The sequence below is a fragment of the Bombina bombina genome, chromosome 7 (assembly GCF_027579735.1).
Source record: "Bombina bombina isolate aBomBom1 chromosome 7, aBomBom1.pri, whole genome shotgun sequence".
NCBI lineage: Eukaryota > Metazoa > Chordata > Amphibia > Anura > Bombinatoridae > Bombina > Bombina bombina.
Window position 1 is genome coordinate 197,188,163 of NC_069505.1, and position 17,796 is coordinate 197,205,958.

Below are 17,796 nucleotides of genomic sequence, written 5' to 3' on the forward strand. Positions count from 1 at the left end.
GTGTATTCCAAAAAAGATGCACTCTCAATGTAATCCATCTGCCAGGGCGCTGTAGCTTTATACAAACAAATCGTATAAGCGCTCACAAAACTTGAGACATCTTTGTATACTTTAATTTTAACGGCTCTTCATGGCTATCTGGCCTTTGATAGGTGTTTTACATAGTGATTACCTGATGGGACAGCCCTTGTGATGACCCACATTGTGTCACATTACAGTGCTCTTGAGTTTTTATTTTACAATCAAAGTGGTGGTGTAGATATACTGTGAGTAAGAATATCAGCTGTTATCTATGCATAAATGAAACTGAATGCTCTGTGAGGGAGCTTTATTGGTTAAGGTGTGTTCACTACATTATGGTGCTGTTTATGCACAGGTGTTGTGGAGATAATCATGGATTTTTGGAGTCTGATTAGTTGTGGGGTGGGTGGGATTAATGTTTTTGCTATATGTTTGGCCTGTGTGTTAGTTCAGGTTTGTCTGAGATAGGGACACACTGCTTTCCCGAAACGTTACAATTAAAGTATGCAATGATGTCTCAAGAGATTATAGATGAGAGAGAGAGAGATCTACATGCACATACGCATTCACATACATACACGCTCAAACATTAGTTTTAGGCTTTATGTTGGGAAAGTTTTTAAACAAAATTAGCAAAAACCCCTAGATTGAGTTTTCTTTTACAAGATACGATGAGTCCACGGATTTCATCCTTATGGGATATCGCCTCCTGGTCAACAGGAGGAGGCAAAGAGCACCACAGCAGAGCTGTGTGTATATATAGCTCCTCCCTTCCCTCCCACCCCAGTCATTCTCTTTGCCTGTGTTAGTGATAGGAAGTGGCAAAGTGAGGTGTTAGTTTAGATTCTTCAATCAAGAGTTTATTATTTTTTAAAGTAGTGCCTCTGAGTTCTACTTTGTGTAGGGTGTAGCCTAGACCAGATCAGTCTCTTCAGTAACAAAAGAGAAGCATTTGGTGGCTTTCAAGCAATGGGAACTTGTGGGACATAATTCTCACTGCGCCTCCCATACTGTGATGCTGCCCTTTCTGTGATGACCTAAGTTGGATCTAACTGAGGCCTCATCTTTCTACAGGACTACAGGAGGGACCCGATGGACCTCTGAACCCTGTTATAGCTGTCCTGCTGTCGGGCGGCATAAGAGGTAAGTGCAACCTTTATTTTCCTAGGTATTTGCCTCGGTGAGGTTTTTTGCACTTATTTATATTTATGGGCTCTGTCAGTGAAGAGCCTTTTTTACCTGACAGCATTAAAGGGCAGACTCTTGGCCGTGCTGATATTGGGGACTAAGTCTCAGTAATAGTAAGGGACTTTCCCACACAGCGGTTTTATTTTGTACTGAGCTACGCTTGGGGTTATTTTGAATAACCGGGTGGTCTCTGTAACAGGCTATTTAAGCAGACTCTGTAAAAATGTCAGGTCTTATGTCTTTAGCTACGCAGTGTTTTGAAAATTCACACCCACGTGCCGGAGCCGACATCGGTCTTGCCAGCTGGGTGTTACACTAGGCACCTCTTGACTTCTGATAAAGAAGCCATTATTTATATAGCAGTCCCTGATCTCTATAGTGAGATTCTCAGTGACAGCAAGGTTTCTTCTGCCTGAACTTAAATGTAGTTTCTGTTTCTACATAGAAGTATTATAGATGCGCTTGCTCCCGATGGCTGATCTTAGATTCCAGCCGACAGGGAGGTTTATTGTGCTCTTACATTAATGTACTATTCGTGCTTTTATATGTACTTGTTCCCAATGACTGAGATTCACAGCCGACAGGGGACTTTATCTGCTTCTGCAGGAAGACAGTGACTACATGCTTTGTACGGGGTGTTACTGACCATTACTCCCAACGACTGATGTTAATAATATTGTCAGCCGACAGGGAGATTTCTTCTGCTTGGGCTTCACTCTATGCTCTGGCTTCAGCATCACTGTCTTTTATGCGAGGTTACATATGCCTACTCTATACGGAAGCAAAATTAAAAAGAACATAACGTATAAAGAACGAATGGCCCTTAAAGAATTTCAGAATAACAAGCATATTACAATTAAAAATGCTGATAAGGGTGGGAATATGGTTATTATGAATAACACACAATATGAACATTATGTGTAATGACATCTTAGAGAATGTGGAGAATTATAAAGTCCTTACTCATGACCCAACGGTAACTTTTGGTAAAGAATTAAAATCTTTGCTAGACGGGTTTACAAGAAAGAACAATAACGAAAGCAGAACATTCATTTATGCATAATACTGTACCTAGAATTGCAACCTTCTATAGCCTACCTAAAGTCCATAAAAGTATGGATAAACCACCCGGGAGACACATAGTTTCCGGGAATGGATGTCTAACAGAGAATGTCAGCATATTCATAGACAAAAAATTGAGACACTTCATATATACCTTAACATCATACGTGCAAGATACTAAAGATGTCTTGAAATGTCTAGCAAACATCAGAATAGATGATAAAACACTATTAGCTAGCATTGATGTTGAAAGCCTCTATTCAAACATTTCTCACAATTTAGGCCTGGAAGCAGTTGCTTTCTTTCAAAGAACTATCAACCCAAAAGGGAATGAAGATGATTTTGTTATTGACCTTTTAAATTATGTATTGAAACATAATTACTTTTTGTTTAATAAAAAAATCTATCTGCAAAAAAGGGGTACAGCGATGGGCACATGCTGTGCCCCGACCTATGCAAATATCTTTCTGGGGTGGATCGAACAAAAAAGTATATTGAATGAGGACATCAATCCATACATGAAATTTATGGATCTATATATTAGATATATAGATATCTTGATCCTATGGACTGGCACACAAAAAGATTTCAGTAACTTTATGCTATGGCTAAATAACACAGATGGGATGAAATATACCTCTACAATAAATGACACACAAATTTACTTTCTGGATTTAGAAATCGGAAAAGAGGGGGATGGTATTCTGAATACCAAACTGTATAGAAAGGAGACATCCACTAACAGTCTTCTACAATGGGAGAGCTTTCACCCAAAAAAACAAAAACTGGGCATCCCGTTTGGCCAATACCTGAGAGCCAGACGCAATTGCAGCACAGACTCAGATTTTGAAACAGAAGCAACAGAATTAAGAAAAAGATTCAAAGAAAGGGGATACCCAGGGAGATGTTTAAAAAGGGCATATCAAAGAGCCAAAGCTTTAGACAGATCTTCACTCCTGGAAAATCAAAATATGGTGAAAGATCAACATGACAACACGCCAAAACCTATAAGAATAATAGGGACTTATGATGATAAGAACGTAAGCATTAAAAACATCTTTCAGAGATACTGGCACGTACTAAATGAGGATGAAGACCTAAGAGAGGTAATTCTTACTAACCCATTAATAACTTATAGAAGGTCACGTAACCTAAAAGATTTATTAATGGATAGCCACTATTGAAAAGAACAGCCTAGGACATGGCTAAGAGAAACTAAAGGTTTCCACAAATGTGGTAGATGCCAAGCCTGCAAAAATATGACCCCGACTAAAATCTTTGAACATCCACACACAGGGAAACAATACGAAATCAAAGATTTCCTGAACTGCAGATCAAAAAGAGTTATCTATGTTGCAATGTGCAAATGTCCCAGAATCTATGTGGGTGAAACATCTAGAGAACTACGGACTAGGGTCCTGGAACACATAGGCAATATAAAATGGAACAGGGATGTACCGGTGGCACGACACATGAATAGTGCACATCAGGGACATAAATATGACATATTCTTCTTTGCATTGGAGCAACTAAAAGTTAAAGGCAGAAAAGGTGACATCACAAAGATGCTATTACAAAAGGAATGTAGATGGATTCACGAACTACAATCCACTGCTCCTAGAGGATTGAATGAGGCAATATCATATAAATGCTTTTTGTGATGCACAAGATATTTAATACCATTTCAGTATCTGACGGGCAGAACTATATACTTACACATCTGTATACTTAATCCTAAGGTAACCTTGTGACAAAGCACTAACCATGAGGTGTAGCCTCCGATTTGGCACTATATATTTGATTCTATAGGTTAAAAAGAATTGTGTGGGGACATTTATGTGTAGATAATAAAAACATAACTGCCCTTTAGTGAAGACACACTCCTAAGAAAATCTGATATATATATATATATATATATACATACAGACCAATAACAACCGTAGGAGAACTATAACATCTTTCATTCCAATCACCTGTTTGATTTACTGGTGTAGGAATTTTTATAATGATGATCATCTCATAATTTTAAATACAGTATACATGTGTACAAGATTCTCAACTGTAGAGACTTTGATAACTTCACATTGAAGTATATGGCACAGTATTGTGCCTTATTAGGCAAATAGCATATCACATGTCTTTTTTAGACATATATGAACATCTACACTTATTCATAATCAGATTAGAGTTCACAAGGTAATCAACATTTACCAGTTAGTTATATTGCTATGAATAAGTATATGAGCAGGTCGGACATTAAGGAAAAATAGCCCCCCACGGTCTTAATTATTTAACTGATTTGATAGACGCAGAGGAATCCTGTTGGGATGTGTTTTACATGATGAATAAGTGACCATCCTATGATCTATATATAATGTTGGGGAAAATATTTATTAACATGTGGAGAGCTATATTACTACCCCTTCATCTAGGTGAAAATACCTGGCTCATAAATTACTAAGCAAATTAAGGAGTTAATGTTTACATCATACCGAGATTATGAATATATATATATATATATATATATATGTGTATACTATATGCTAGCATATTATATCTTTGTCTGTGGACATTTTATCATCTTCGTCATGAACACATACGTACAGTTGTTTGTGCGATGAGTTAATATCTCCACAAACTAGATGCCCCGTTTACTATTATTATATATATGCACAAATAATATCACTCAATGTTGCGGCAATTGGTATCTTATATGATTACCATACATAAGAAAATAACATCGACAAGAGCATAAAGTTCAATCCAAATTACTCCGGAGTCATTCCGTATGCAACACTTTACTACTTGTGGCAATACATTGTGAATGATCATTGGATATTAAAAGTAAACATCGTTTGAGGCCAAAGCGGTACTACACTTCCGCAAATTATTTGTGGAGTAACTAAAACGTTACCATGACGACCACTTGGCATAAAGAGCGTAGTCCAACGCTGGGCTGGCCCTATGCCCTGACGAAGTCACATTATAGTGACGGAAACACGTCGGTGGGCGGAGCCTGGCTATAGCGTGCTTGACAAACATTCATACAGCTCACAAAGTGCCATTTTTAAACTTAATCCGCCTCAGATACTATACATGCCAGACAAAATTGGTAGAATGATGATTCCCTACTAAGGGACTAGATGATAGAGCTAAGTCCTGATGCGCATATAGCCCATTCACGGTTTGCAACATAGTTACACGTTGCATAGCAATATAACGACATTAATTACCGAGTACACTGAATGTCAACATAGTATCTCACACAGACAGGGATTTGTACTTTAATATTGGTACTCAGAGAATACTGAGCCATTTTCCACTGTCTTGTTTTGATTTTTGAATGATTCTGTATGAATGTTATGCAAATATATTTATAATTTAGGGAATTTAGCCAGAAATCGGCTGACTCTGTTTGATCAGAGCAGTACGCAGGCAGGAGGACGCCTTTGAGCTCATAGCTTATTTTTGCAGTCAGTGTGAATACTGGTGTGATTTGATTTGGTTTGATCTCTCCCAACCCTGCTATTAACCCCTTTTCCCCTAAACTTACTATTATATCATTCAGTTAACCCACGCTTTACCAGACTCACAAGCCCTTATTTTAACCTTAGATACTAATTATATGGTTGATGATTTATGGAATTTTGGAAGTGAATTAACCATTCTTCCAGTAAGCCGATTATAGCATCTTTTTAATTATAGATGGATGCTGGACAGCCAGTTCTTGCTTAAGGAGATTGGAAGTAACTATACCCATTCCTTTTACTGAGCTGCAGCACCCCACCTATGGTAATGTCTTTTTTGCATATATGTTAAATAAAGTGTAATTTTTATCCAATATATTTTTTGCATACGGCTGATTTTGATTTATTTTTCTGCATAATTTTTTTTTTTTGTGGGGTCACTAATCCTTGCTTCCAACGGCTGCTATTAGAATTGCAACCGACAGGAAGTTTATTTTTCTTATTCAGCAATGTATTATACGTTGGCCCAACTCCTTGTGTTAGAGCCGCCCGGGACGATGGGCGGGGCTTATACACGCGCCATTGTTGTGCACCTGTTGTGCATTTTACTTGAGTCCGGTTGTGACGAGTATTTCTGCCCGGGAGTTTTTTTGGCTTAATACGCCCATGATGGGCGGGGCTGCGACGCGCGGTATTATTTGCGCGCCTTTTGGAGGAGTCCATTTGTTCAAAATGTTTGCTGCCCGGGTGGTTTAATTTAATGTGCCCATGCTTATTGTTTGCACCCCCTTGGGGTCTTACAGTTTAATAAATGGTTCCTCCATGAATCGCCTGAAACCTTCTCTGCTGTGTTATAAAGAACATACAGCAGACAGGGTTTTGTGCAGTGTACAGGATGCTTTTTCTGCTGCAATTAGCATACAGCAGAGAGGCTTTGTAGGCACGCAGTGTTTCAGAAGGGTTGTATAATCAGATACCTTTCATCTATCAGTGCCCCTTTTTTCTTGAACTTAGAAGACAGTGACTCTTTATGTGTCCATTTTCTTCTGCATAGACAAATAAACAGTCTCAGATTAACTGTGTTCATTTTTAATTGAGATATTACAGCAATAACTAAATAAATAAAACAAAGGTTTGCTGTTTAGGACGAACTACATACATCCTATGATTGGCAGGCGCCCACATTTACTTGTAAATTTCTGAAGGGTGATTACATTCTGTAATATTGCACGCAATCGGTGTACCTCTGTGGTCTAGTGGGTAGCCTTCGTGCTTGCTTCTTGTTGGGCATTAATCCTTTGGGTCTTAGAATGGAACAAAAGCCCACTATTCTGTTAACGGAAATTAAGTTATTAAATTCCTCATATTTCCTTGCAGCTTGCCAAGTTGGCGGCTATGAGTTTGGGATTTCCGTCTTAGCACGCTATACCTTCTGTTTGTAATATGGGTCTGTGGATGTGTCCTTTCAACCTAAGCTTTTGGCTATTCCTTACAAGGAGGACCCTGTTCGGGCCTAACTTGAAGGAGATTTCTTACAGACAGCTGTAGTACTCTGAGGGTTAGCTTAGCTGTCTAGCAAGCGGAAGGTTGCAGTTTGAGGCCAGCTGCAGCTCTTGCACCTTGTATGCATGCTAGCAAGCTGTTTTACATCACGAGCAACATAGTTTTCGTGCCTTTCGAATTTTTACGGTAACCAGTCTTGGAGCTTACTGCTGCTCCCATGCCGGCATGGTGGGTTGGCCCCTGATCCGGGACCGGATATAGTAGGGGGCAGTCTGTTTTTTCTTCGTACAGACTTGAACAAGAGATGTTCAGGTTCCCTGGGCATTAGAGATAGTGTCTCAGGGGTACAAGTTGGAATCAGAAATTCTTACCCCAGGGGATGGTTTCTTCTAAAAAGAGCGTTCTTACGCTGTGTACAAGACCTCTCTTTCATGGGAGTAATCTGTTCTGTTCCAATTCAGGAGCAGGGACAGGGGTTTTACTCAAATCTGTTTGTAGTTCCCTAAAAAGAGGGAATTTGCAGTCCTATCTTAGATCTCCAGAATCTAGACTAGTTTTCTCAGAGTTCCATCTTTCAAGATGGAATCTATTCGTACCATTCTTCCATTGATCCAGGAGGGTCAATTTATGACTACCGTGGATCTAAAGGATGCATATCTTCATGTTCCTATCCACAGAGATGATCACATCTGTTGTGGTTTAGTGGCTAGCTCACTGACCTTTGGCAAGCAGATGGTCCAGGGTTCAAATTCCCCTTGGGCTGCTGGTTGTTAAAATCTCTGGTGCTTCAAGTTTCTGAGGTTTGTCTTCCTGGACAAACATTTTCAGTTCGTGGCTCTTCCTTTTGGTCTGGCCACGGCACCCAGAATTTTCACAAAGGTTCTGGGGTCGCTGCTTGCGGTTCTGAGACTGCGGGGCATTGCTGTGGCGCCTTATCTGGGCGATATTCTGATCCAGGTGTCGACTTATCAGATAACAAAGTCCTATACCGACATTGTTCTGTCCTTCCTGAGGACTCATGGGTGGAAGGTAACTCTGGAGAAGAGTTCTCTAGTTCCCCAGACAAGGGTTCCTCTCTTGGGAACTCTAATCGACTCTCTATCCATGAAAATATTTTTGGACACATGCCGAGCACTTCAGACGAATCCCCGGCCGTCAGTGGCTCAGTGCATGGGGGTAATTGGATTGATGGTAGCGGCAATGTATATCATTCCATTTGCTCGGTTTCATCTCAGGCCTCTGCTCTATCCCAGGGAACATGCTTTTGCAGACCTTCATGGGTGATAGTGAAAACGGATGCCAGCCTGTTAGGATAGGGAGCAGTCTGGGATTCCCCTTCCCATCAATATCCTAGAGTTGAGAGCAATATTCAATGCATAACAATTCAGGCTTGGCCTCAGTTGGCTTCGTCCAATTCATCAGATTCCAGTCGGACAACGTTGCGACAGTGGCCTACATCAATCATCAGGGGAGAACACGAAGTTCCTTTGCAATGGTGTAAATATTTTTTATTTGACAGAAATAACCGGGATAATGCAGTGGGCGGAGTCTCACTCTTGCTATCTGTCCGCGATCCCCAGGCCGAGCTGATAGATGCCTTGGCAGTGCCTTGGTTCTTCAGCCTAGCTTATGTGTTCCTTCCATTTGCTCTCCTTCCCCGAGTGATTGCTTGAGTCAAACAGGAGAGGGCATCAGTGATACTCATCACCCCTGCATGGCCTCGCAGGATTTGGTATGCTGATCTGGTGGATATGTCATCTCAGTCCCCGTGGAAGCTTCCATTGAGGAAAGACCTTCTCATTCAGGGACCCTTCCATCATTCGAATCTAGTTTCTCTGCAGCTAACTGCTTGGAGATTGACCGCTTAATTTCTCTTACAAGGTGTATCCAGTCCACAGATTCATCCTTACTTGTGGGATATTCTCATTCCCTACAGGAAGTGGCAAAGAGAGCACACAGCATAGCTGTCCATATAGCTCCCCCCCAGTCATTCTCTTTGCCGCTCTAACAAGTAGCATCTCCACGGGAGGGTAAAGTGAATGTGGTGTTAGATTTGTAGTTTTTATATCTTCAATCAAAAGTTTGTTATTTTTAAATAGTGCCGGTTTGTACTATTTACTCTCTGGCAGAAAGTGATGAAGAATTCTGCTGAGAGGAAAACTATTTTAGCATGTTGTAACTAAAATCCACTGCTGTTCCCACACAGGACTGAGGAGTTCCAGAAAACTTCAGTTGGGGGGAACAGTTTGCAGGCTTAACTGCTATAAGGTATGTTCAGTCATTTTTTTCTAGTCAAGACTTAGTAATGCTAGAAGACTGACAAGAATCCCCATGTGAGGAAGGTAAGCCATTTTCTGAGACTCAGTATTGAAGGAAGGCTTAATTAACAGGACTCAAAGACTGGTGGACACTGTTAAAGGGCAATCGATTTTTTTTTTAGTGAAAATCTAAGCATTATACAGGTTTTTATTACATTTGGATGTGTTTTATGGGGTTTTATTCCACATGCCATATATTTGGACACCTATTTAGGGTTTTGAAGGCCCCACAACTCCGGAGTGGAGAGGGAGGGGGCCTAAATTTCGCGCCTCAGTTGCGCAGTTGATATGGCAGACAGCTTCATGCAGCTTCACGTGGAGGGTCCAAAGAATACTTGAGGACTTCATAGAGGCTTATTTTCGATCAAATTCATCCCCAGGGGCAGGTAGGGCCACGGCAGATTGCTGTGGCATGGTGCTGTAGTTTGCTAACCGGTTGTCGGCTTTAGGTTGCTCCGGTTTGGGCATTAAGGGGTTAATTGACTTGAAATTTACTGTGCAATCATTTCAAAGAATTAGGATTATATGGTGAAAATTTCAGAAAGTTTGGATTATTTTTGAAGATTTTGTAAAAAATGTGCCCTGTTTATTATTTAAAGGCACAGTACCGTTTTTTCTCAAATTGTATTTTTCAGTGTTTGAGTGCTGTCTAAGTCTATTTACTTGTCTGTTTAACATGTCTGAGCCTACAGATAGACGTTGCTCTATGTGTTTAGTAGCCATGGTGGAACCCCCTTTACATTTGTGTTTTAAGTGCGCTAATGTTTCTAGGTCACTTAAAGATGTAGCCCAAGATGATTCTTTGACAGAGGGTAATGAGGATAGCCCACTTTCCTCTCCCCATGTGTCCACACCAGTTACGTCCACGCAAGCGATGCCTAGTACCTCTAGCGCTATTACATTACAACAATTAGCAGCAGTCATGGATAATTCCCTTGCGGCATTTCTATCCAAACTGCCAGTTTGTTCTTAAAACCGAGCTATCACGCTTTTTAGGACAGAGTATGAGCAATCAGAAGCTTTGGAGGATTTGTCCGTTGTACCCTCACAACACTCTGAAGTGGCCGTGAGGGATGTGCTGTCTGAGGGAGAAATTTCTGACACAGGAAAGGTTTCTCAGCGGGCAGAATCAGATTCCTTAGCGTTTAAATTTAAGCTGGAACACCTCCGCGTGCTGCTTAAGGAGGTATTAGCTACGCTGGATGATTGCGACCCCATGGTGGTCCCTGAGAAATTGTGTAAAATGGACAAATATCTAGAAGTCCCCGTATACACTGATGCGTTTCCGATCCCTAAGAGGGTGGCGGATATTGTGAATAGGGAGTGGGAGAGACCAGGTGTACCTTTTTGTCCCCCCCCCCCCTATTTTTAAGAAAATGTTCCCCATAATTGATCCCAGACGGGACGCGTGGCAGACGGTCCCTAAGGTGGAGGGGGGCAGTTTCAACTCTAGCCAAACGCACAACCATACCAATAGGACAGTTGTGCTTTTAAAGATCCTATGGATAAAAAATTAGGTTTGCTTAAGAAAATATTTGTTCAACAAGGTTTCCTTCTCCAACCTATTGCCTGCATTATTCCTGTAACTACTGCAGCGGCTTTTTGGTTTGAGGCGCTGGAGGAGTCGCTCCAAAGGGAAACTTCATATGACGAAGTCATGGATAGAATTCATGCCCTAAAACTGGCTAATTCTTTTATCACAGATGCCGCTTTGCAATTAGCTAAGTTAGCGGCGAAAAATTCTGGTTTTGCCATAATGGCGCGCAGAGCGCTTTGGCTCAAGTCATGGTCGGCCAACATGTCGTCCAAAACAAAGTTACTAAATATTCCTTTCAAGGGAAAGACCCTTTTTGGGCCCGAGTTGAAAGAGAATATTTCGGTTATCACCGGGGGAAAGGGCCATGCCCTCCCGCAAGATAGGCCTTTTAAGGCTAAAAACAAGGCTAATTTTCGTTCCTTTCGCAACTTCAGGAGCGGTCCTGCTTCAACCTCTGCAGCCGCAAAGCAAGAGGGTAACTCTTTCTCAGCCCAAGGCAACCTGGAAGCCTTTGCAGGGCTAAAACAAGGGTAAACAGGCCAAGAAGCCTGCAGCTGCTACTAAAACAGCATGAAGGGGTAGCCCCCGATCCGGGACCGGATCTGGTAGGGGGCAGACTCTCTCTCTCTTTGCTCAGGCTCAGATCCCTGGGCATTAGAGATTGTTACTCAGGGATACCTTCTAGAATTCAAGGACTCCCCTCCAAGGGGAAGGTTCCAGATTTCTCGTCTGTCTTCAGACCAGATAAAGAAAGAGGCGTTCTTACGCTGTGTAGAAGATCTACTCACGATGGGAGTGATATACCCAGTTCCAATTGCAGAACTGGGACTGGGTTTTTACTCAAACCTGTTTGTGGTTCCCAAAAAGGAAGGAACTTTCAGGCCGATTCTGGATCTAAAAATTCTAAACAAGTTCCTCAGAGTTCCATCATTCAAGCTGGAGACCATTTGAACAATCTTACCTATGATCCAGGAAGGTCAATATATGACTACCGTGGATCTAAAGGATGCGTACCTACACATTCCTATCCACAAGGATCATCATCAGTTCTTAAGGTTCGCCGCTCCCAGAATTTTCACAAAGGTGTTGGGGTCCCTTCTAGCGGTATTAAGGCCGCGGGGCATTGCAGTAGCACCTTATCTAGACGACATCTTAATTCAGGCGTTGTCTTTTCACAGAGCCAAGGCTCATACAGAAATTGTTCTGGCCTTTCTAAGGTCTCACGGGTGGAAGGTGAACGTCGAAAAAAGTTCTCTGTCCCCGCTCACAAGGGTTCCCTTCCTGGGAACTCTAATAGACTCGGTGGAAATGAAAATATTTCTGACGGCGGTCAGGAAGTTAAAGCTTTTAACTACTTGCCGAGTTCTTCATTCCATTCCTCGGCCATCTGTAGCTCAGTGCATGGAGGTAATCGGATTAATGGTTGCGGCAATGGACGTAGTCCCTTTGGCCCAAATACATCTCAGGCCACTGCAACTGTGCGTGCTCAAACAGTGGAATGGGGATTATGCATATTTGTCTCCTCAAATACAACTGGACCAGGTAACCAGAGATTCTCTTCTCTGGTGGTTGTCTCAGGATCACCTGTCTCAGGGAATGTGCTTCCGCAGACCGGAGTGGATGATTGTTACGACCAACGCCAGTCTGTTAGGCTGGGGCGCGGTCTGGGACTCCCTGAAAGCTCAGGGCCTATGGTCTCGGGAAGAGTCTCTTCTCCCGATAAACATTTTGGAACTGAGAGCGATATTCAACACGCTCCAGGCATGGCCTCAACTAGCGGCGGCCAAATTAATCAGATTTCAGTCGGACAACATCACGACTGTAGCGTACATCAATCGTCAGGGAGGAACAAAGAGTTCGCTAGCGATGAAGGAAGTAACCAAAATTATCAGGTGGGTGGAGGATCACTCCTGCCATCTATCTGCAATTCACATCCCAGGAGTAGACAACTGGGAGGCGGATTTTCTAAGTCGTCAGACTTTTCACCCGGGGGAGTGGGAACTCCACCCGGAGGTTTTTGCTCAGCTGACCCAGCTATGGGGCATTCCAGAATTGGATCTGATGGCGTCCTGTCAGAACAACAAACTTCCTCTTTACGGATCCAGGTCCAGGGACCCCAGGGCGGCATTGATAGATGCTTTAGTAGCGCCTTGGTCCTTCAATCTGGCTTATGTATTTCCGCCGTTTCCCCTTCTCCCTCGGCTGGTAGCCAGAATCAAACAGGAGAAGGCTTCGGTAATTCTGATAGCGCCTGCATGGCCACGCAGGACTTGGTATGCAGACCTAGTGGACATGTCATCTGCTCCACCATGGACACTGCCATCGAGGCAGGATCTTATAATTCAGGGTCCATTCAAGCATCCAAATCTAGTTTCTCTGCAACTGACTGCTTGGAGATTAAACGCTTAATTATATCTAAGCGTGGGTTCTCTGAATCCGTTATAGATACTCTGATCCAGGCTAGAAAGCCTGTCACCAGGAAGATTTACCATAAGATATGGCGGAAATATCTTTGTTGGTGTGAATCCAAGGGTTACTCGTGGAGTAGGGTTAGGATTCCCAGGATTTTGTCTTTTCTCCAAGAAGGATTGGAGAAAAGGGTTGTCGGCAAGTTCCTTGAAGGGACAGATTTCTGCTTTGTCTATTTTGTTACACAAGCGTCTGGCAGATGTTCCAGATGTTCAATTTTTTTGTCAGGCTCTGACTAGAATCAGGCCTGTGTTTAGACCAATTGCTCCTCCTTGGAATTTGGATTTAGTTCTTCTCTTCACTTTTTTTCCAAATTTTACTTATTTGATACTTTTGCCTCGTCAGTCTGTTTTTGGGAGAAAAGTTCTTCAAGCAGTGGTTCCTTCCGTTTAGGTTCGCTGTCTTGTCCCTCCCTTTCATCCGTGTCCTATAGCTTTGGTATTTTATCCCATAAATAAGGATGAAATCCGTGGACTCCTCGTATCTTGTAAAAGGAAATTTATGCTTACCTGATAAATTTGTTTCTTTTACGATACGATGAGTCCACGGCCCACCCTGTTTTATATGACAGGTCTTTAATTTGTTAAACTTCAGTCACCTCTGCACCTTGGCTTTTCCTTTCTCTTCCTAACTTCGGTCGAATGACTGGAGTGGGATGGAAGGGAGGAACTATATATACAGCTCTGCTGTGGTGCTCTTTGCCTCCTGTTGACCAGGAGGCGATATTTTATTATTATTATTGGTTATTTGTAGAGCGCCAACAGATTCCGCAGCGCTATTAACAAAGACGGAGTACAACAAAACAATTATAGGGATCAACTGGGTAGAGGGCCCTGCCAAGAGTTGCACTGTTGTAGTCAGCTCTTGAGAAGGTGATCAACAAACAGCTGGACTCTTAGGCTTACATGCTAAGGGGGTTCAGGGGATGGCAGTGGAGGAGAGGAACTGGTATAAAGAAATGTTAGCATAGGTTGTATGCATCCCTGAACAGTAGAGTCTTTAGGGAGCACTTGAAGCTTTTAAAACTAGAAGAGAGTCTTGTGGAGCGAGGCAGAGAGTTCCACAAGATGGGAACCAGTCTGGAGAAGTCCTGTAAACGGGAGTGTGATGAGGTGACAAGAGAGGAGAGTAGGAGGTCCCATAAGTAAGGATGAAATCCATGGACTCATCGCATCGTAAAAGAAACAAATTTATCAGGTAAGCACCTTTTTAGTGGTGATGCATGTTCTTGTGTTGCACATTATTCCTTTTTTCCTTCCATTTTAACAAGATGACAACCTGCTAGTTAGATGCTGCCTTACTGTGCCTCACGGTAGAGTACTTGTTTTGGGCATGGGCAGCAATAAGTTAATGCTGCTCATGACGGAGTTTTGGCCATAAAGTTCTCTCTCTTGGGGTTCTTTGACCATAGAGCTTTTTGCTACCTTGCTGGTGAGTTAGCCCTGCACTGTCCTTTCAGATAATGTTTGAGAAACTGGTTCTTTCTTGCCTCCTCCCGTACAAGCCGGTGTTGTAAAGAACTTTTGGTATGGCTGATGTGTGAGCTTTCCTACACTCCCAGCTCCTGCACTGTGTGCTTTCAGATATATTGTGAGGAACGGTTTCTATTTTGCCTCCTGTACAAGCCACCAATAAGCAAGCGCTATCTAGGGTGCTGAACCTAAAATGGGCCAGCTCCTAAGCTTTACAATGTTTCTTTTTAAATAAAGCGAAGAAAAATTGATAATAGGAGTAAATTAGAAAGTTGCTTAAAATTGCATCTAAATCATGAAAGAAAAAAAAATGGATTTAGTAGCCCTTTAAGCAGCAGGTTGCTGCCAGATGATTATTGTTGTGATAGGGACATGAAACCTCTTATTTGTAGGTGGACCTCTAAAAAAGGTTATATGAGTGATGTGATGAGATAGGGGCTTCTCAATTGAAGAAGTATCTGTGTCCACTTTTAAATGTTACCACTTTTATGGCTTATTAGACCGCTAACTGACATTTATATAGCAATCACTTGCTACCTAGAGAGAGTATAACAATAGCTGTGCTCATTTAGATCTGTGCTAAGACTTTCCATTGAACTGAATACCTATGCATGTCACGTATGCTTTGTGTTTTTTTTTTTTTCTTGAACCAGTGTCACCATCGTACAGTTATCGTTTGAGTTTGCCTTTTGAAAATAATTTAAGTGCACTATTTGTAAATAGATAACATATGATAACGTGTTGCGGGTACGAACACATCTGCAGATGTGGTCACATGACATGTTCTTTGTCCCCTCAGGTGACTACCCAGTTCTGAAGGCAGGCCGCGTGTATGAGTATACCAGCTGCACCACCTTCTCCACCACCTCTGGGTACATGGAAGGTTATTACACTTTCCACCGATTGGACTCCAAGGGTGAGAGCTTCAATGTCACTATCCCCCGGTTCCACATGAAATGCCCGACGTTCCGAGTGTCCACAACAAACGCAGTAAGTAATGTCTATGAAATCCTGCACTGATTATGTTGCACTTTATGGTGTTAAAAAAAAAAAAAAAAGGGAAATTTATTCTTACCTGCTAAATTTGTTTCTTTACGATACGATGAGTCCACGGATTTCATCCTTACTTGTAGGATATCGCCCCCTGGTCAGCAGGAGGAGGCAAAGAGCTCCACAGCAGAGCTGCATAAATAGCTCCTCCCTTCCCTCCCAACCCAGTCATTCTACCGAAGTTAGGAAGAGAAAGGAAAAGTCAAGGAGCAGAGGTGACTGAAGTTCAACAAAAATAAAGACCTGTCTCACAAAGAAACAGGGAGGTCCGTGGACTCATCGTATCATAAAAGAAACAAATTTATCAGGTAAGAATAAATTTCCCTTTTCTTTTACAAGATACGATGAGTCCACGGATTTCATCCTTACTTGTGGGATACAATACCAAAGCTATAGGACACGGATGAAACGGGAGGGACAAGACAGGGAACCTAAACTGAAGGCACCACTGCTTGAAGAACTTTCCTCCCAAAAACAGCCTCAGACGAAGCAAAAGTATCAAATTTGTAAAATTTTGAAAAAGTGTGAAGAGAAGACCAAGTCGCAGCTTTGCAAATCTCTTCCACAGAAGCATCATTTTTAAACGCCCATGAGGAAGCCACAGCCCTAGTGGAATGAGCCATAATTTGTTCAGGAGGCTGCTGTCCAGCAGTCTCATATGCAAAACGGATGATACTCTTCAGCCAAAAAGAAAGAGGTAGCCGTAGCTTTCTGACCCTTACGCTTCCTAGAAAAAACAACAAACAGGGAAGAAGATTGACCAAACTCCTTAGTTGCCTGTAAGTAAAACTTCAAGGCACGGACCACGACCAAATTATGTAACAGTCACTCCTTCTTAGAAGGATTAGGACACAAGGAAGGAACAACAATTTCCTGATTAATATTTTTATTTGAAACAACCTTAGGAAGAAAACCAGGTTTGGTACGTAACACTACCTTATCCGCATGGAAAATAAGATAAGGAGAATCACATTGTAATGCCAAAAGCTCAGAAACTCTGCGTGCAGAAGAAATAGCAACCAAATACAAAACTTTCCAAGATAATAACTTAATATCTATGGAATGCATAGGTTCAAACGGAACCCCTTGAAAAGCATTAAGAACTAAATTAAAACTCCAAGGAGGAGCAATTGGCCTAAACACAGGCCTGATTCTAGTCAGAGCCTGACAAAAAGATTGAACATCTGCCAGACACTTGTGTAGCAAAATAGACAAAGCAGAAATCTGTCCCTTTAAGGAACTTGCCGACAACCCTTTTCTCCAATCCTTCTTGGAGAAAAGACAAAATCCTGGGAATCCTAACCCTACTCCATGAGTAGCCCTTGGATTTGCACCAATAAAGATATTTACACCATATCTTATGGTAAATTTTTCTAGTAACAGGCTTACGTGCCTGAATGAAGGTATCAATGACCGAATCAGAGAACCCTCGCTTAGATAAAATCAAGCGTTCAATTTCCAAGTAGTTCGCTGCAGAGAAATTAGATTCGGATGATGGAAGGCTCTCTGAATGAGAAGGTCTTGCCTCAATGGAAGCTTCCACGGTGGCTGAGACATCTCCACCAGATCTGCATACCAAGTCATGTGAGGCCACTCAGGAGCGATGAGGATCACCGAAGCCCTCTCCTGTTTGACTCGAGCAATCACCCGGGGAAGGAGAGCAAATGGAGGGAACACATAAGCTAGGTTGAACGACCAAGGCATCTATC

General features: G+C 42.1%; 1 protein-coding gene across 1 annotated transcript in view; it reads left to right on the forward strand.

Annotated features, from left to right (window-relative positions):
• Positions 1–17,796, forward strand: part of FBXO3 (F-box protein 3) — a 286,571-nt gene that overhangs the window by 27,491 nt on the left and 241,284 nt on the right. The window contains exon 10 of the mRNA XM_053689329.1: positions 15,837–16,027. Within this exon, the coding sequence (XP_053545304.1) occupies positions 15,837–16,027 (191 nt within the window). The remainder of the gene's footprint in view (positions 1–15,836; positions 16,028–17,796) is intronic.